Source organism: Nyctibius grandis, chromosome 24, assembly GCF_013368605.1.
Source record: "Nyctibius grandis isolate bNycGra1 chromosome 24, bNycGra1.pri, whole genome shotgun sequence".
Classification (NCBI taxonomy): Eukaryota; Metazoa; Chordata; class Aves; order Nyctibiiformes; family Nyctibiidae; genus Nyctibius; species Nyctibius grandis.
The window spans coordinates 3357329-3378700 of record NC_090681.1 but is presented as its reverse complement, the minus strand read 5'-3'; the positions used below and the strand labels follow the sequence as shown (position 1 = coordinate 3378700).

Here is a 21372-nt window from a genome sequence, read left to right as displayed (position 1 = left end):
CTTCAAAGCACACGAGAAACCGAGGCATCTCTGCCACATTGGTGCAGGTGGCTCCCTGGGATCCAGCGTTCGCTGACACCTCATCACGGGCAAGAAAACCACCCTGGGTTTCCCTACGAGGGAAATCTCCTCCTCTCCTGTCTTCTCACACAAGGATGGACTGCACGAGGCCTGCTGACAGACACCCCAGAGTCACTCCATACAGCACTCCCAAGTGCTATTTGAATAAATATGTTTATTCTTAATTTGCCTATTCAACCATTTAAGCTGCATTGGTCATGGTGTTGCAAGAAGTTCCACTACAAAACGATTTATTGGGCTGTGCTGGCTGCAGTGTCTTAAACTCTCCTTCTCTGTTCTGTCCTGAGCTGATAATCAGGCAGACAGAGGATGGATGAGATTGGATATGCTGTCTCATCATACTAAAGGGTTGTCAAGTTTCCTTTACGTGAATATAATTTTACTCACTGCTTTTAAAGCCTGTGTATCTGGGAGGCAAGACGCACAACGCGGTACCTTTCATTACCCAGGATCAAGCTTTCCTCGCTCTAACGATGGGTCCAAAAGCAGCAACTGGAAAAGTTTAAAAGCCAAAAGCATCTGTGCCATTCTGCCCATTCGGGCTTTCTGCAGCTGTCCTTCCAAGCCAAATTTAGCAGCACGACTTCCAAACCGCTAAAGAGATTCATCAAGTTTCTAAAAGCGGGGACTCCACATTTATACACCGTTCGGAGGACTGAGATGGAGCTTTCGGAAGCTTTCTCTGACAGAGGCTCCGAACGCCAGGCTGAAACGGGATGGAGCTGAGAGGTGCAAAATGGAAATTCGCAGTGACGTGTTCAACTCCACTTCTGATGAGATGCCAAGGTTAGAAGTGAATATTTTATGCTGTTCTCGTCATGACAGATCACAATATGTCAGCATTAACATTATGCCATTTTAGATTTGAAAAATGGCACCGGAACCACAAAAATTATGGAAATAGATCCATAATTTTAGATTTTGTTCTTACCAGTATGCCATCTGCCATCTAATAGACAATTATCTAGTTGGCCCTGAAATTCTAATCACCCTGGCTTTCAGCTGATTTATAGCAGAGACTTCCAAATTTATAACTGAATTTGTCAAATTGCTCTTTCTTCTCTGTAATTTCTAAGTAACTTTTTACTTTTGAGAGTTTCAGCTGACCAGCCAGGCGATTATATATTAAAATCAACTACAAGTAACTCAACTGAATTCTGAAAACCCGCACTATCGCTTTCATCATTTAGGCCATCACCTTTTCTTGTGCATCGCTCCATCCAAACCCAAAAAAGATCTTGCTCTCAAGCCCACGTGTATTTCACACGGGCAGTAGCCTGCAGCCAGGCACTCAGGGCAAAGTCCTGCAGCAAGCTATTTGCTGGTTCAGGGTCTTCGCCTACAACTTTGCAGTATTTAGATCGCACAAAACCGCTGCAGAACAAGGCTGGGTTAAAACTGCTTTCAGCGCATTTTTTAATTTAATGTATGGGAATATTTTTGTTTAGAAGCCAGCTTTGTAAATAGTCTTGTTTAAAGTCCTGGGCCAAACACTAAGTGCTTGTGTCCCTTCACAGAATCAGTCAGGTTGGAAGAGCCCTCTGGGATCATCGAGTCCAACCATTGCCCTGACAACACCATGGCAACTAGACCAGGGCACTAAGTGCCATGTCCCTTCAAGTCCTGCAGCAGGAAATCATACAAATATTTAATGTTTTCACTGATACCCCAAACTTCTCCACCCGCTAAGCCTAACAACACCACAACAGCACCCACACCACTACCACAGCTTTGCCCACTCTAATCGCCATTTGCTCTTGACATGTCTTAAGAATTCTTACATTTTCTGAGATCAAATATGCCAAATCACAAAACAAAAATCACCACTCCAGACTCAGTAAATAAAAGCACCAACAAAGTTGATAACACTCCCTCCCCACACACGCTACCTGACATACTACAGGAGGGCACCGCTGCTCCTCGCTCTGGCAGTGCTTTTACGATGCCACCCAGGCTGGAACACGGGAAATATTGAACAGTTGGGATTTACAATTCCTGCCCACACATGCCACAGTCTTGATCTGCAGAGTGCCACCACTTCACTGATTTTCAGGGAACACGAGGTTATGGAAAAATCAGACTCCAGAGGAAAGGCAGTCTGGAAGAATTCAGAACAAAAAGGCACTTAGCAAGTTCTGTGAGCCAGATCACAGGATAAAAACTTGACCAAGGAAGTGTTTTTGCTCTGAAGAGATGTGCAAATCTGATGTTCTTTAATATATGTAACAACTAAACCACTGAAAATCCCTGGGTTTATGTTCTTGCAAAAAGCAGAGAGATGAGAGAGAAAAAAAAAAAGAAAAAAATCCCCCCCACTATCACTTCCCCTCCTCTTGTTACCAGGGAAGATTTCAAAATGCAGAGCATTCCCAAACAGCTATTTGATTAGTTTTATCCATCTAGGCTGGGATAATTAGTAAATGCTTAAAAGATGAAATCTAAATATACCAACCAATCAGCCCCTTTCAAGAACTTCCAAGGAACATTACACAAAGCCATTATCTTCACAAGATAACCACTTTGGTGACTCTTTAGCCTCCCTTCTTCAACTCCCCTTCAAATATTTAACTATTAAGCTATCTAAGAAATTCCCTGTTTGGGATTTCAAAAAAAACCCAAACAAAACCAAAAAAAGGGTGGTGGTGGGTGTAGTTTTAAATATTTCTTTCCCTATTGCATTTCTTACTTGGTTTTTCCTACCTCAAATTACCAGACAGGTTTCTCTTCCTTTCTCTGCAGTTGGAGGAAGATTAGTCGTCATATCACTTTCAAAACTAGGACCTATTCTTTCCCTTCTCTAACCTTCTCGCTACCCCAAAATAACCCTGTTCTAGTTTGGATTTTTAACCTGCAATATAACGCCATATATTTTCCCCAGCTGTGTAAAAAATAATTTGCCAGATGACAAGATGCAGAGAAAAAGAGGAACCGACTGTCAGTCTCGCAGACAGAAGAAAAAAATCTGCCTGAACGCAGCAGGATAAGCCACTTATATTCGGAATAATGGATGGTATTTTTTTCTAATCAGACTTGCATACACTTGTATAATTCAGGATTGACTGTGGGAAAAGTAATGAAACAGTACCATGTTTATTATCTGTTGCTGTTTTTAATATTATCACACAGAATGGAGATATAAATATCCATACAAACACCAAGGCAGAATGTTATAAAAAGGCCAGAATTTGTTTGAAAATCTTTAATATAAAGCCAAGCAACTTCTCAGGCTACTTCTTTGGGACATTGTCCTCAGAAATATTTTTACGTAATAGCAAAAGAACAACAAAAAAAGCTGCATTTTAACTCCAGCTGATTGAAAGGTTCCATTTAGGCAGACGCTAATATCCCCAGGCTTTTACTTCGGGGGTTTAAAAGCCTGTAACTTGCAGAACAGATAGTGCTTCAGCACATGACAGACGTTACCAAGCAACCCACAGAAATGGACACCAACACTGATAATCCATTCTAAAATAATTACATTTTATAATTAAAGATTACAGTAAATCCAATAGATCCCAACAGGAACTTGAGCAATTTAGCGAGACGCCAGCTAACCTGTTTTACAGCATCCATGTTAGCTTCCGTCTTTGAATAAAACATTAAGTGAATTGTAGGGATTTTCATTTAATAGACTTTCAAACAACTGATAACCACTGCAGAGTCTCACCTTGGTAAGTGTTAATCTAACGCCACCTCATTTCTCTAACTTTAAATAAAGTATCATTCTTCTTTTACTGATGGTAAAGGGGTGACTGCACGTAAAACCCGAGTCTGGTACTACCAAATGAAAGCCCTGGCAAACCCAGCTGAACACAATCTCTTGGACAGGTATTTCCTCTCTGCTTTCCATTCCTGACCCTTCTCATACACCCGCTGGGCAACTTCCCCTACCGTGTGCCTCAGCTTACCCATCCACAGCACAGACCTCATCCTTTTCTTCTAAGAGCACCACGCTCTTAGAAATAACCAAAGTGTATTAAACAGCGTGGGACTGAGTTCACTTGGTGAATTTGCGCTCAATATTCTTTCACCCAATGCTCTCGCATACCCAGAATCATTTTGCATGAGATCACAGAATCAACCAGGTTGGAAGAGACCTCAGGGATCATCGAGTCCAACCATTGCCCTGACAACACCATGGCAACTAGACCAGGGCACTAAGTGCCATGTCCAGGCTTTTCTTAAACACCTCCAGAGATGGTGACTCCACCACCTCCCTGGGCAGCCCCTTCCAATGGCTAATGACCCTTTCTGAAAAGAAAATGGCAGTGGCAGGTTCAGGGCCAAAACTCAACGCCTGCCTACACGCACTCGCTGTTAGCAATGGCTTAACACGGCAGCGAGGAGTGCGTGTACCTGGGTAAGGTCCCCGGCTCAGGAGAGTACACATTATCCTGCTGCAGCTGCACCAACGCAGTAAGATCGATACCTCTTTGTCAAAGAGGTGGTCTGTGCTAGGGAACACTGGGATTATACTCAACCATAATGGGGCAAGAGGTTCATGAGCCTCCCAGATAACACAAGACTGATTTCTTGTCGCAAACCCACCTCCTCAAAAGCAAATTTCTGCAAATACACCCTTTGGAACGACGCCCAAAGCTCAGGAAAGCCTCAGCTCTTTCACAGCTGCCTTTGCCACCGTTCTGTCCATTTTTTCCTTAAACAAAGGCTCATGTTTCCATACTCAAAGCACCAGCTCGAGTACACAACCCCTCCCATGTGCTCCAGCTCTTGGTAACAGATTCTAAAACAAAATTTCAAACCTTGTCAGCCTACTGACTGTAAATACATTGCTGATTGCTTAGTGTTAGATGGTAGATAGGTACTGTGGATTAATTGTTGCTTTATCTAGAAGTAAACATAACAGAGTAATTCCAGCAACGAGTGAGTGGGGCTTTGCTTCAGATTCTTCTGGCAAAGTCTTCGCAGCTTGTTTTCAAACTTGCATGGGTCATTCTTTATTACATCAGTTCCAACGACACAGCAGACCACTGCTCAGAAAACTGATCTCCATCACTGGAAGTAATGGAGGAATTCTCTATGAAGTCAGAAGAAATCACCTTCCATCACAACAGCCACAAGGCACCTTCCAGCAAGTTGCAATTAAAAAAAAGTTTCAACTTCTGCTTGCTGTTCCCAGACAGACAGGCCAGCTGAGCAAAGGAGAGCTACTCACCCAGATCTGCAGAGGTAAGCACTCTCTCCCCACCACAATCAGGAAAAAAGCAGGACTACAAGCCTGATTTGCACTGGGGGAACAGAAAAAAACCCAGCACAGAGTAGTCCAAGGTCATTAGTGTTAGTGACAAGGACAGAAATAGAACTCAAGAGTCTTCCTGACTCACAGCCCCTGCGAGGAAAGCTGAATGGGAGAAAGAAGAGCTCAAAACATCATTAAACTAACTCCTAATTAAATTCCTAATGCAACTAGATTTAACCGTGTCAAGAGGGGGGAAAAAAAAAAGCCTTCGATAGGACTGTCTCAGGCATTAAGACCCAGCTGGATCCAGCTGCATCTAAATCAGGAAACATGTCAGCGAGAGCAGTTGATTTTGCAGTTAGTCTCCTAATGAGATGCTAGACTGCAAGAGGCCGACAATGGTTTTGAGAACAAATTTGCAAGTCTAGACCAAAGCCCAGGGTGATTTAATAGAGAGATGAGAAAAGCTGTAGTCTCATCTCCTCCGCTTCCCAGAATCAAAGATTGCGGAAAATTCTAATAGAAATAAAAAGTATTTGTGTTCTTGGCCGCCCTAATGCTGTCAGCTTCATATTTCCTCTGAGCCTCTATAACTGATCACACATATGATATTCCAGAGCAGGACTGAAGCTGACGCTGTACAACAAGGCCAGCAATAAAAACGATGAAGAGTCGTCTTGTCCTAAGCTTGTTACCTCTAACTGCTGTTCAAGCACTCGCTGTCCTGAGGTTTAGAGAACTTGCACAAAAAGGCAATCCATGATGCCCACCCAGCAGCCTTAGCCAGAGGAACTGACCCTATTAAATTTGAGGGATGATTTCTTCCATAGATGGATCCTCAAAAGGTAATTTGGCATGCTGCAAAAAAATTGGGGTCAGTGTCCAAGAGCAAATCTAAGTCCAGCTTGTGTGATGCAGATGAAAGTGAAGAAGTTGTGCCAGCAAACAGACAGAAAGGGAATGGCGAGATACAGGAAAGATTAAAAATTGGAGAGAGGATATTTCAAGAAAGATGAGCTTAAAACCATAGGAATAATCATGACCTCCCTTGTTATCACTACAGAATGAAGGCAGAAGTTGCTCTTGGAGCAACATCTGTAAGTATGAGGAAATGAGAAAAGAAATTCAAGGTCAATTCAAGAAATTCAATTATAAAACATTGGGGCTTTTTTGGATACTACGCAGAATTTGCACTTAGCTCTGGTTTACTGCTTCCATGCAGATTTCCCACCTAAAAATGATTTCTTAAATGGGAATTTAAGTGGTGAGTATGTACCTGTAGCATTTAAAAGTGCTTTCAAAGTAGAAGATATCAGAAGGTGTTCAAGCAACAACAGAAGATTGGAAATCAATCTATTTTTGTAAAATATTAGAATACTAGATAATAATATTCTAATATTAGAATATTAAATACTTTAAAGTATTAAAATATACCTATGAACTACGTAGCACTGTGCTATACTTTACCATGATGCTAGTTTCAGGAATTATTGTATGTGCTGCACTTTGGAATTGAAAAGGTGCCATATATCCCAATACCTATATACAGACTTTCACGCACAAAGAAGCATATCAAGCGAGTATTTTCCCCACCACCACTGCAATGTCACAAATCATTACCTTTACATTCTAATGTAATGCTTCACTTCACAAGATCACTTTTGCTAACAAAGGTGCATATTAGGAGATGTTTGTCAAACCCACAACAACCCCTTCTACAGCTGCTGCCAGGGGCTGCAGGCACAAAGGATGGCAGGTGGACCCCAAAAGCAAGTGATACACTTTGTGTGACACTATTATTTGGGTTTTTCGAGTCCTTTTAACTCTAGGTTGGACAGTCTGGTAATGGCTTTTCTTAGTGACTACTGTTTAATTTCAGCATGCCTTGTTAAAAGAAAGTGGAAAAAAATTACTTACCTAGTAATTGTGCTTCTTCTAATGTCACCTCAGAGTTCCCCTCCGGAGTTTTGTGCCTGCAGCATAAATCAGGCAGGAAATTCTCCTTGCTCTTAGGATTTTGGGCACTGTGACGTACCTATAGGCTGCCTTGAGGGCTCTTACATTTCAGCGATGTCCCTTCAAGCGTGTACAGCACACTGTCCTCGTAAATCCCTAATTACACACAGACTACAAATTCTCCTTAAAAGTGACCAACATTCCAGGTGAATGATGTATAACGATCAGTTAAACACCCAGGCCAGAATCCGTCAGCTCCTCACCATAATACCCCCACGTTCAAAGGGAAAGTGGATGGAAACACAAATACTAAGCAAGATTGTTTTTCCAGACCTGCATTATGACAAGGTAAGTAATTTTCTCTTTCCCTAAAGATACCATCTGCACAAGATTCTCATTTCTGGAGAGCCGGAGCCCAAGGGGATGCTCTAAAAGAAGCTGTAGCAATAACTAACCAAAAATGGGCAGACTGCAAGGGGGGAAAAAAAAAAAAAAGAGGCGGGACATTTTTCCTTTTCTTTTTCAAGGAAAATAATAAAAAGAAAAGAGAAAAATGTCTGTAGAACCTATCAGGCCTACCTGTTTGACAGCCTGTGGGACAGATGTCAAACAAATCAGTTATGAAAAGAAAAAAAACAGAGAAGGCACGAGGCTTTGTACTCCTGAGCCTTGGATGTGGGACCACGGAAGGAGTACTCTGTGGGTATGGAAGTGAAAGACTAAACAGTGACTAGAGTCTGTGCATAAATCTGCCACAGAGCTGTCCTGAGGCAAGGAAATAAAGCTTTCCTCGCCCAGAGCAGAAATATCCCGACAGTCACCTCGAAGCACCATTACAGAAATTCTGATGCACCAGAGGGCCAAGGCTCGTGTGAGGCTTTGAATCCAGCAGCCCAAGTTGGACAGCTGAAGAGCTCTAGGTCACCCAAAGAAACATTTCCAAAGCATTTTCAGATATAAAAAGCGAAGATCAACCACACAATCAGCCACATCCTCTTTTGGGAAGAAGAGATTTCTCAGCTTGGGACACAGCAAGATGCTTTGGAACACAAGTGACTCGGAGAGAGCTGCTAAGTCAGAGCAGGGAGCCCGGTGGGTGAACTGAACTGATTCACACCGTGGCTCGGGGCACAATCTTGGCTAATGACAACCTAAACAGACTAAACTGGTCTCTGTTTGGCCTCTAAATCTGGAAAAAGGAATCACAGCTTTGAATAGGTCCCACACTGTAAGATGTGAGGAGTCCTTTCACACTGGAAAAAAAACTTAGCACGGTCACAGATTCACTCAGCGGCTCAATATGCACATCTTACTTTTCCCATTTCAGGACCGTGCATCTGATCTGCCACTTTCCTCCCAGCACCGGCAAAGCGTGAATTGCTTTTGACACATGGATGGCTCAAGGGCCCAAAAAGCAGTCGTGAGCAGATGGGATAACTGAAGGAAGGAAAGAAAGGAAAAAAAGTAAATACAGGTCAGGAGTTACCCTGCTTCGCTTCTGTTCTGCACTGTGAGAATGGACTTAGGAGCAGAAGAAACATCTGTTTAGAAACTGTCTTTGTCTCAGACCAAACGCTGGAACAGGAGAAAAGAGGGAAGTCGAGAACTGCCAGCACACCTCGTGCTTTCTCTCACACTTGGATGGCTTAACAGGAGAGATCTGGGAGGATGAGTTTAGTTTAATGATTTCTTGCTGGTTCACCTGCTGCCCATCTGTCTTTGTAGTCCTTGCTCTGAGGGACAGATTGGAGTGTTGCTGTCCTCTCCCCTTTCAAGAATTACTTGTGATTTGAACTTCTGAAGAGAGGAACAGAACAATTTCAAGCATTAAGTACTCAGTAGAGATTAGTCCAATAATTTATCAAAGGTAATAGCTAATAACAGACACAAGAAACTCACTCACAGCCTTCCTAGAGCCTCACGTCAGAGTTGTCACCTTACAAAAGTGTTATGAAAAATTCTTGGACCACGGTAGCAAATTTATTAGCCAGAGGCTGATAAACTCTTCCAAGAGTCCCTCAGTCAACAATAAATCATACAAATCAGGTTGCAAACACTGGTTCTTTAATAAAAATGAAGCTGGTGGAGTGGATGTTAGAACAATGTTAGAATTCAGCTGGCAGGATGAAGGGGACTCGCTTTCATTTAGCCTGACCTCCCATCACGGGAGGGACCAGGGCTTGGCCCTGGCATCATTCCAGCGCTGCACTAGACAGTCATCATACACCGATGATAAATGAACTGCTGAAAGAATAAAGCAAGAAATGGCAAGTTAGGGGATCTGGGTAATAAACTAAAGAAAAGAACCATAAAGATTCATCAAAATTAGAGACACGAGGCACCTCCTTGGTCACGGACTCCATGTCCCTGCCAGTGTGGAAGTGGCTCCCACAGTACTGCTCTGGCCATGCTTCCTTTCAAGACCTAAGCAACAAGCTTCCACTCACCAAATTTCACCCTAATATTAAACTCAAAATTTTATTTAAGTCTCTGAAATCCAGAGATGAAGGAACCAGAAGAGAAGACAGCTGCCTGCTGCTTTATCCTACCCCAGTTAAGGAGCTGCCTTTCAAAAATCACTCTTTTGAATTATTCTACTGTGCAGCCACCGATGAGAGTGGGCAGATCCACACCCCGAAATGTTCTGGTTGTCGGAGGGCTCACTGACACGCAGGACAAATGTCTGATGGGTGAGAAAGTCAAATACAGCTAAGATATTTCAGGACTGAGGAATCCTAACATTGTATCAGTATTGGAGGACGGCCTTCAAGGAAACTAAAACAGCACCAGAAATCAGCCACAGCTTTGTTTGGGTTCATCTAGCACAATGCTGAATTACCAACATAAAGATGTGTCCTTCCTAGATAACTCCAGAGGAAAATGAAGGCTCAGATGGAAGAAGAGCCAGAAACATCCACATTTCCACTGGAAGCGTTTTATTTGTGAGCTGGGCTGGCTAACCCAGACAGCAGGAGGGTTTCAGGATGGATGAAATGTGATTACATTATAATTATCTTTTGTTACTGTGCAAAGTACATGGTTATGCACTTTCTTTACTGCCCAGGGAAATCATGTTAACACAATTAGAGCAAGAACCCTGTTTTAAACACGGTTTGCTCGGACGTTACTAACATGGTTCCAATTCTCAGTACAGTTTTCAGAGCCATCTCGCTCCATAAATCAGTGGGAGTTCTGTCACCGACTTCCTCTGAAGCGAGCACCAGCTCTTAGAGAAGAGACGTTCTCTAGGATGTACTGAACATATAGCGTCACTGTATCTCATCATCCTGTGCAAGTGCTGTTGGCACGAGGAGATGCTGTAGAATTTCTAAATCTCTTGCATTTATTATTCTTTGCAGCCTTACTCTTAGGATATCGTTCTACCCACTAATAAACTCAGAGAGAGAGAAATACAACAGCAGCTCTATGGCCATGCTATAGAAGTGTTGGAGGCCAGATTAGAACTAATGAGTTCCTGGCTCCCACTCAATCACAACCATCAGAACAATTAGCTCAAATAAGCCCGAGAACTGTTTTCTGCTCAGCTGTCGTCTGCCCGTCCTCCCCAGTAACTTCTGAGCTGGAAAACTTCAATTGGGTTTGACAGAGGGTAGAGGTCACAAAGAAACTAAAGTTCAGTGCAAATTGCCAGCAGACTGGAGGAGGGACCCACAGAGTACCCGCCACTACAGGCAGGAGAGCAGCACAAGCTCCTGCTCTGTTCAGCCACAGCCCGGAGCTGGATCAGTGCCTCTGGCCCCCACAGCCGAGGGGGGACACTGGGAAGAGCAACAAGCCCCCCTGGGCAGGGTGGGTGACACAGCAGGAACTGCCAACAGAGGGATGGGGAAAGTGACAAACTGCATGAGGGGGCTCTAAGGACGCCTGGGGCTTTCAGCACGCAGGACTCTATTCCTAGAAAGCCAGGCTCCGTGACCTTTCTGCTAAGGGAAGAAGTAAGCATTAAGAGCACACTTACCCTTTTTAAACACCGCTGATGGCTCTCCTTTGATTCTAGTACGCAGCAGATACACACACAAGGGACTGTGCATCCCTGCTGTCAAGATATGTAGATGCAAAAGGGAAGCACTAACGTCACTTCAGCTTAGTGCAACCTCCAGCCATTACTTACACTCCAGTGTCTTCCCGGGGAATGCTGAAGTGCCCAAGAGGAAACAGTTTTGCCTCATATCAGCTTGCTGGATTATGGATAAAAAAAATTGTGCCCATTTTACAGAGGTGCAGACTGGATCCATACAGTGGCGTGATGAATTTGCCGTCAGGAACAGAACCCAGGACCAAGTGTCCTGTTCTAATTAACAGTAGATGCTCTGCTCCCTTTAGTAAGAGTACAAATGAGTAACATCCCTGTCCCATAAATAGAGGATGTTTATTACCCAGTCCTTCAGTGTTCCCGCTGTGCTCTCCTTCCTCCAGTGGTCTGGGTCCATCACGCACAATACACCCGCATTATGCACGGATGGCTGACACCTCTGCCCATGACAGCTCCTCTGGAGCCCTTCCAAAATATTGTGTCATATGATGAACTGAAGCGCCAAGGGGATATGCAGTAAAGACAGCAATCATGGGAGCGTGTTCGCTCCTCGTGACGAATCCATTCACAGCGTTCAGTGAAAAGTACTTTTTTGGGGAATGTAAATTTAGTCTCTTTCCTGAGTATAAAAATTCGAATGCTCCAAGCACAAGATTTCATCTTCCCACCAATGAAGTGAATACTCTTTCCTGCTTCCTCCTTTTGACAGCTTCATGTCAGTTGTATATTCAGAACTAAATCACAGACTGATCCAAGATACATTCTCCTTTCCCCCCGTCTCCCATCTAAAACCTGAACTGTTTTAAATACTGAAAAACATATTAAAAAAACATCAAAACAAAATGATAAACAATCTAAACAATAATAAGACTAAGAGAGTAAAACAAACACAATTGGATCTATATGCAAGGCTTTACCAGATGATGCTAATCAAAGGAAAGAATACTAGACACAAAAATCTTTCTCCCATTAAGAGGCAAATTTAATTGTTGATTGAAAAGTTAATCAGGAGTCTCTAAATATTTTGGCTGGAAAGACAGAAGCTTTTTAGTAAATATCTGCACAACTGCACATACACAGTCCCCAGACCGATGGCAGAATGGGGGGGTGATGGGAGCGTGGCCCACCCCGGTACCCCCTGACGCCTCACCAGCGCAGCCCCCAGCTACGTGACCCCCCGCTCAGCCCACGGCCACGCTCGGTCCTGCTCCCCGAGGGCACCCGAGCGTGGTTACAGCAGGATGTGACCGACAGGCTCCAGCCCTGCTGCCCTAACCCCCTTGTCTTTATGTTTGAGACCTTTCAAAGAGCTTACGTGTATTTACTGAAGTAATTCAGCGAGGTGTAGGTCCTTCTGCACAACACGCTTGTGTGTGGCCTGGAAACTCATTTCACCACGTCCAGCACTTGCATTCAGTCATTATCTGTGATCTGCCTGGAGAGGTCCACACTCCACCAATTTTGCTGTTGTGTGAATAGCGCATTGTCTTTAAGTGGCGATTTCTAAACTAGCCTCACACTAAATTTAGTTGTCGGGGAACAAGTGCTTTCAGCGCTAGATTTTGTAGATAAGAACAAATGTCTTCGAATTGCACAGTGCTTCCAAATTCCAAAATGCCCCCAGCTCTAGTAGTATCAGTAATAGTGTGCACTAAGGTATCGCTGGCATCTCTAAGGCAAGCAGCACTGCAGCACGGAGCACAGTATGGGAAGTATTTTCTATACTCATGCATTATGCCAACAGAACAAACATTTTTTTAGTCAATTAACTGCAGACCCTAGAGCCGAAAGAGGCTGAGACAGGTTGGGTCTAAATTTTGTTTGCATTAATCCACCAGAGGCTAGTGAAGCAAAAAATCCACTGTACGCACCATTTGTGGGATTTACAGCACAGTACCCTTTTTCACAGGTTCAGTAAATAAATGCATGAGAAGAAGCATGGAGCAAAGGAAAATTCCAGCAAGCCTGGAGCCAGTCAGTGCTTCACACTGCAGAGAAACTCTCTCATTGAAAAGGAATTTCTACTCCAAAGAATTATGACCTGATCGCAGTACACCTGACTGATCTGAGATCATCATTCTAGTCCATTATAATAAGAATTTTACTGAGAACAGTTTTCTTTACTCCCAGTGACCAAAGTAAGTCTGCTGGAAGCCGCTGGGTTTACACATGACCAGCACAAAGGATTAGATGTTTTCCACAGGTCTTGGTGAGAAGGATGTGCACGGGCAGGCGCCCTTCCATCCCGAACTGTGCGTGGTGCGGCTCACGTACCGCAGCCACTGACGGATTACGTTATTTGTTTGTAGTACTGCTCATCCCCAGATTACAGAAAGAAAAGGCATCTTCTCCAAATGCAATAAGTTGCACAGTGTAGGGGAAGGGAGATGCCTGAAACCCTTTTAGTGCTGGCTTCAGAAATGGGATGGCTCAGGGACGAACGATAAACAGGCCAGCCGTAACTCAAACTGAGAACTGTTCTGAGCCCTGCTTTCAACACATCAGTGATCACAACCACCCATGTAAAACCCCCTGAGAACACGCACGGCTCGCCTCCACGGAGGTGTGCAGATGGAACGGGTCTGGCCAGGCTCTGCTCCCAGCAGGGGTCAGGGCTGCGGCACGAATTCCGAAGGAGAACCAGCAGCACGTCCCCAGCTCTGGCTTTGCCATTGCAGAAGCGATCACCGGTCAAAACCACACAAAGGAAACTCAGCAACCAACTAACTTTCCACAAAAGTTCAGCTCCTGAGAACATCCCTGTTTCTTGCCAGTTATCATCTAGTGACAAACTGTCAAGACATTTGTGTTTAAAAGACTGATCTACCTTAACAGGTGCCTGCTAATCTGCAGAGCGACGCAGGATAACTGTGTACACGGCTCTGATGGCCTTCTTCCCCCTGGGGTCTGATTTTCGAAAGCAAAAACATATTTAGAGCTGTGTTAAAAGAGGACAGCAGACAGCAAGGTGAGGCAAAGGAAGGTGGAGACAGGAAGAAGAGCCAGGATGAGGAGAACTGCACTGTAAAACAAACAGGCTTCAGTATTACTAATCCGGAGGAAATGAATGCATGTGTCAAACCCAAGGGTACAATTCCAGCAGAGGACTAAAAACCTGCCTGAATTTGACATATTCCCTTATTTGAAAGGGACAAAGGACACTGTCAGGTTAAGCTATTAGGTATTCTCAGGCATCAGGCAAGGAAACGTGCCTTTTGTACCCAGAGAAGAAAAGAAAAACCAGCAGATCTCTTTCACTGTTCACATTTTTCTCACACCTCATGACTGGAAGTAAGCTAGCTAGTTTAATTTCATTAATGGACACCTTCTGGCCTAGCTGGTTACAGTGGTTGTTCTTAAGCACTGGACAGCATTAGTAAGGTTGGTATAAAAATACTTCAGAGAAGTGCTGTTCTCTCTCCTCACCGCTTCCCTACCTGTGAGACCCATGAAGCCACCACAGCAACAGTACAGCAAGCAGCAGTCTGGTTTGCTTCATCCATCATCAGCAAAACTGTCAGGTCAGCTCCAACAGCAAAATCTTTATTACTGGTTATGATGCAAAAGGCAGAAACCACACAGTCTGATTTTCCCAGATCTGAGGCTGAGTTTGCAGTAGCGACAGTTGGAGGGGAAATCATTTTGACTTTTCACTGAGCCAATTTGATCTGGAAATTGTCGAGCACAAATAAATATGGAATCCCACTGTGGCATTTCTACAGTCACTTTACGACTACAACCACTTTTCTTCCCTTTTTTTTTTTTTTAAAAAATCAGTGATTAGCATTTGGCACATGTAAAAAATTAGCTACTCCCTGAAGCCATGCATGACTGAGCAATTACAGAACTAACAGGTTTTTCAGAGGTCAGTTTAAGAGATTAATAATCCCAGGCCCTCTTAAATTTCCCAGCCTGCAGCATGGGGAGATTGTTATTTGGTTTTACTGCAGTTTTCTTCAAAAGGTCAGGTGCCCACAGTGCTCAGCTGCCCACAGTAACGCACAGCAGTATATCCTAGGCAATTCTCCAGGTGACCAACGACCTTTGCAGTAAGCAGTTTGTGCAATACAGGTGCTCTCTTTTTTTTCTCCTTCTCAGGAAAACAACTGCTTATTGTCTCTGGACTTAAAAAGGTTAAGTCGAACCTGAGAAGTCTGCCACTCTGCTAAGTTACCCACCAGTGCAAAGCAGAATACCTGCATGCACACGTCAGCTCAGCTCACTGTGGTACTTACTCCTTTTAGCAGACTTCTACGTGCCATTTCAACTTGCTAATCCACCTCTTTTCCTTTCTACACTACCAGGGAACACAGCATTCAAAGCACAGAAGCGAGCGAGGCAGATATACCCCAGCCAGAGTCTTTAACCTGCGAACAGCTCCTGTGCCCCGTGTGCTGCTCAGAGCTTTGCCCAAACAGCAGTGAAGTGGGAGATGCCACAGTGGTGGGTTTCACACTCTGACAACACTGTCTTTTAAGCAGAAAAAGTCTATCAGGATGACGTTAGTCGACACTTTCCACACATAACAGCGAAGAAACAAATGACACATCCTCTTCTTTGGCTGAGGCATCAAGCAGCTTAGAGGTTGTGTGGGAAAAGAGCAGACGCCTGCTCCGACTCCTGCTCAAACTGAAGGGTCCTACCAGAAAACACAAAGTTCCACATCTCTAGGTTGGGCATCAGCCCTAGTCTTTGATCATGCACCAGTTCTTTCTCCTGGCTTTCATCTAGGCTCTGGCAGACAGATGTGGGGGGAAAAAAATAACAACAAATCCCATCCCTATCCATCCTCCCTGTTATATAGGTGCTGACCTGTAAGAATGGCCTAAGGAGGGGGAAAAAAAAACCCCAAACCAAAAAAACCTTAAGTACCAGGACAGTTGGAAACACATTTTAGCAAATTACAGGGCTTAAAGCTCTGGAAGAAGGAATGAAAAGCTACTTGCTGCTACTGCACACACACCTTACCCCGGCCAGCAAACCCACTGCCTGCCCCTGCAGGCATCTCTCACATCATGTGAGGAGTATTTGCTAATCCAAATGCTGTATCATGACTTATTTCTTCCTTGCAATTTTTTTTCCCCCCATCTGCTTCTTTTTATACAGCATTTGTCTTCTAACCTCTCTTGCTTTGTTTTCCTCGTGTCTTTCTGATTCGCAAAAGGACACACCTTATCTCTTCCACAAGCTGCACCACCATCCCTTGGTTTGCACGGTCTCATATCTCAGCACCATTATTTGTTTCTCTCTCTCTTTATGAATAAATAGAAGTGCAGTCACTTTTAAGGAATAAGGGCCATGTTTGAGGAGCAATTAGCTGTCAGCATAAAACTAGTATTTATGGATTCTCATCCTTGAAAAATCTAACTCTGCTACCCGGCAGTGATTATGGCTGTTATAAACAGATGGGGCTGAATCCATACAACTTGCAATAATCCTATATTTAAAAAATAATTAACTACAAATAAAGGACTGAATTCCACTAGCTTTCATAAATTTGATTTCCAATTTGATGTGTTTGTACAGAGTGGAAGCTGGGTTGTTCACGGGTATGTCATGCTACCCTAGCATACCTTGAAAGCAGGAGCCTGCAGCGTACCCAAGCACATACTCCACAACTCCAAGCACACGAGAGGGCTGGGTACTGGAATATTCTGAATACCCTGCAGCTGAGATGCTGAACGAAAGGATGGCTCCATCACACCTGGGATCGTAAGGACACCCAGCACCCCTGGGTGTGTTGTGTCTGGTTGCCTGGCAGAGAAGTTGGAATTTCACCAGCGGTGCAGCCTTTGTTTTAATGACTAACAGAGAGGTCAGTAGGGGAGCATTAAAAAACTGGTTTTAAGACGCAGGTTACAGCGGATGAAAGCCCTCGGTGCGTTTTCTTTGACTTCCTTCTCTGTTCAACCTGGTGCAGCATCTTTGCTGAACTCCTTACACCTCTGTGAGAGAACAAACCCAGGAAATTTATGATCAGCTTAACTAAATCAGTGCATTTTACTTATTGGCACCTCTTCCTACACCAAAATTCAGTCCGAGTTGGTTATCCAGCACAGCACAAACACAATCGACTACTACAGAGAATCTATAGCTCTTGGTTAACTAGGTCACAGATTGCTCTGCAACGCTCGTGAGGCTGCCAGGCTTTCACGCACAAACTGGAGGCACCAGGCCACGTTCTCCCCTCTGTGACACCCCTGTAACCCCACCGATGAGGTTACCCGGGCTCTCTAAGCGAGGGCAGTCTTCAGGTTGCTGTTAGCAGGTAACAAGTCCCAAGCCAACTCCACCTGGAGCAAGCAACAAAATGATTCACAGGGACAGCCAGCCTCACGCCTCCTTCCCCGACCTCTGCGAGGGCACATCCTGTCCGTCTGTCCATCCCCGTCCGTCTGTCCATCCCCGCAGACCAGCGCAAGTTTCGTCATCTACCAGATTTTGAGTAAAGCAGCCAGATTTACGCTGATAACCCAGGAGGGAGCCTCTTGCACAACCACAGACAACTCCCACCAAGCGAGTTTTTTTTTTTCCCCTAATAACCAAGCTAAAATTTCCCTTTGCCTAATTTCAGCTCTTTAATTTCTAGTCACACCCTCTCAGGCTGCCCTCACATTTCCTCTCCTATGAGACAAGGCGCGTGCAGACGCCGACAGGCGCGTGCACCCGCTGACACCTCGCAGGCGCAGGGCCACGCTGCGGGACACCCCCACAGACAAAGACACCCCCTAATTCCTGTCACCTTCCTTGGGAACAGGAGAGAGGGGTGTGAGGGGCCTGCGTGGGACATGGGGGAAAGGCTGGGAAAGTGAGGGGTGTGTGAGGAGAGTGGGGGCAATGAGGAAAGGATAAAGGAATAAAGGAAAGGCTGTGAGGGGAGGTGAGGGCTGACTGAGGGGGGACATGGCCGTGAGGGCTGAGGGGGGACATGGCTGTGAAGGGAGGCAAGGGCTGACTGAGGGGGGACATGGCCATGAAGGGAGGTGAGGGCGGCGTGAGGGCTCCTCACCTCTTTAATCTTCATCCTGCGGGCGCGGGTCTCGGGGTCATCGCCGGGCCGCCTGCCCCGCACCGGGTGGCGGAGGCTCCGGCGGAACCGCTCGTAGTCGAAGCGGAACGGAGCTCGCGTCTCCCGGTCGGCGGCGGCGGGGGGCGCTCCGGTGGCGGGCTGGGCTCTCCGCTCGCCGCCCTGCACCTGCTGCCGGGAGCCCGGCGCGGTGTGGGCCGGCGGGCCGGCCATGCGGGCGGCCGTGCGGAGCTTCTCCCGGAGGCGGCGGGGGGCGGCGGGGCTGGCGTGGCGGGGCTCGGCGGCGGCTGGGGGGCTGCGGGGCAGGCCGGTGTCGCGGGTGGAGGAGGAGGAGGCGGAGGAAGAGGAGGCGGACGAAGAAGAGGAGGAGGAGGTGGTGGCCCGGCGGGGCAGGAAGAGGCGCTTGAAGCGGGAGGAATCGGGCAGGAGGAAGAGGGCCCCGAAGCACAGCGTGAGGAGGCCCGAGAGGAAGAGCAGGAATAGGAACTTCTGCGGCAGCCGCAGCCCCAGCGCCGCCGGCCAGCCCGGCATGCCCGGCAGCTTCCGCAGCAGCACCATGGGGCACCGGATCGCGGCCGCCGGGCGGGATCAGCCGCCACCCCGGGGAGAGCCGCTGGCTTCTGCGGCGAAAGGCTCAGGGACGCGCCCCCGCACCACCGGCTGGAGCGGGCGCCTTCACCGGGGGCCGCCGGCGGGTGACACGTGGATGGCTCCGGACTGGGCTGCGCCGCGGGGCCCCGCCGCTGCCCGGGGTCCTTGCCCGAGAGGCTCGCAGGGCGCGGAGCTGCGGTTCAGAGTCTCCCCTCCCGGCATGAAGGCAGCGGCGAGCGCATCCCGCCGGAGCCGGGCGGCAGGGCTGGGCTGCTCCCGGCGTCAGTCCCCCGTGCAGGCTGCCCGCCGGACGGCTGCTGTCGGGCTGGCTCAGGGAGCGGTGCCGGGGAGGTGCGATCCCTTCTCTCTAGGCGGTGGGTTCATGCTGCAGCATTTCTGCGAGGGGGGGCAGATAAGAGCGCGTTCATTCAACACCAAGAAGGATGCAGCCGGCGTTATAGCCTACGTCCCGGAGGGTCTGCCGCCTCCCCAGCCGTTCCCCTCCTCCAGCCACACCAGTTCGCTTTCCCTCTCTCCAGACTCATCAAGTCTCTAGCCTGCGAGCAGCTCCCAGCTCTGCACCATCCCCTACAGCTCCGGGCTGCCGGGGCAGCCCTGGGGCCAAGAGGAGCATCCGTGCCCTGACGAGGAGCGAGGAAAACCCCCGGGTGGGGCAGAGCACGGGCAGACAGGGACGAAGCTGCTCCTCTCCTCACCAGGCTGCCGGGAGCTGCCTTCGCCCGCACAGCGCTAGAGACGATGGGGCTGCAAACAAGCCATGCGGAAAGCTTGGCTCGGGCTAAGTTTCTTAAGGAAAAAAAAAATCTACGGATTTTTTTATGGATCGCGGCGAATTCCCCCCTTTCTCCCAAATCTCTGCCTCCCCCCCCAGTCCCCTTCTTATATGAGCTGGAAGAGACAGAGCGCAACTTCCAGACCACGAAAGCAAGCAGGACCACTTTCAAAAAGCAGGGCACGTTTTAGAGCCCTACCTCCAAGCCCCAAATCACCCCTACTCCTACGGGTAGGAACGGCGCTGCACCCCAAACACGCCGCTAAACCCGCTCGGCGGACGCTTTCCTACCCCCAGCCCTGTTTACTCACCCCTCTGACAAATCCAAGCCGCTCTGGGTCCTACAGGGAGGAAAATCTTCTGTCCTGCCCGCGCATCTCCACCGCGGGAGCCCCTCGCTGCTGTCAGCGCCCGCAAGTGCCCGTTAAACTAAGAGGAGGACGAGGCTGGCTGCCTGCCGGGCTCTCCCGGGGGAAGCTCCGCTCTCCCGCCCATTCAGTCACCCAGGAGGGAAGTACCCAACTGCACCAAGCTACTCAGAGGCCTCCGCTTTCCACCTCCTCCCCGCCCCGCCGAAGGGGACCCGCCGGGCTGCGCTGCCCGGCGCCCGCACACGCAGCCCTCCCGCCGCCTCCGCCGCCGCTCACTGCGACAGCGCCGGCAGCCCCGCCCCTCGCCCCGCCCCTCCGCCTGCCACCGGTCACTGGGCGGAGGAGGCGGGGGCGTCGTCAGCCAATCAGCACACCAGCTCCTGCCCGCCGTGACGCTCTCCCCCAGAGCCGCGCTCCGCTCTCGCTTGCTATTGGCTGGCTGGCGGAGCCTGGCCGCGCCCGTTGGCTCTTCCAAACGCCAGCAAAGCCGGGAGACCCGCCCGCTTGTTTACCACAGTTGCCTGGCTCGGGCTAGGGAAGCGGCTCGCCCCGCCCCTTTCCTCCAGACAGCCTTCCATTGGCTGCGAGGCATGCCCACCCCCGCTGCGATTGGCGGAGGAGGGGCCCAGCGACTTTAAATAGAGGCTGAGGGCGCCGGGCGGGCTGTGGGAGTCGTGAGGGCTCAGTCGGTGCGCGGGGGTGGCGCCGCCGCCCCCTCCCTTCTCCTCGCCTGGTGTGAGGGCTCTTGAGCGGCGGGTTTACCCCATAACCTGCCACCCAAATTCTGGCTGTGCCAGAGGGTCAAAGCCCCCAGGAGGGACTTTGTACCCTGGGGGTTATGTGTCCCCAATGGCCTGGCAGGCACCACCTCACCCCCTGACAGAAGGAGGGGAGCAGGGGCTGCAGAGAGGGGCCAGAGATGGCTTCGGAACCACCTTTCCGCACACAAAACTGCCCTGTTTTTTTATGAGCCTACAGTCAACTGCCATGAAGCGCATCTGAATCCCAAACACTTAAATCCTCACCACACGCCTTAAACTTCAATGTACTACACAAGCGCTAACCAACCCTGACAGTCACCCTGTAAGTTAACACCATACCGGGGGTGAAGATGGTGAACTGAAGAGTTTCTGCTCATAAACGTTAGAAAAAACGCCAAAAATCTTCTACAGAATTAATAACGAAAGAGGAAAAAAGGGCACCACCCAAAACTGAAAGCATCTGAAACCGCTCATAACTGGAGCTGGATGGGTGGAGGAGGTCACCAGAGGTGGCTTTTGGGAGCTGTGAGCATGAGAT

At 47.7% G+C, this 21372-nt stretch overlaps 1 protein-coding gene across 1 annotated transcript in view; it reads right to left on the bottom strand.

Moving 5' to 3' along the window:
* Positions 1–20295, bottom strand: part of MAN1C1 (mannosidase alpha class 1C member 1) — a 67528-nt gene extending 47233 nt beyond the window's left edge. Inside the window, exons 1-2 of the mRNA XM_068417916.1 lie at positions 20014–20295; positions 18301–19305 (exon numbers count right to left, since the gene is read on the bottom strand). Of these exons, the coding sequence (XP_068274017.1) occupies positions 18301–18876 (576 nt within the window). The 5' untranslated portion in view covers positions 18877–19305; positions 20014–20295. The remainder of the gene's footprint in view (positions 1–18300; positions 19306–20013) is intronic.
* Positions 20296–21372: the final 1077 nt, after the last annotated feature.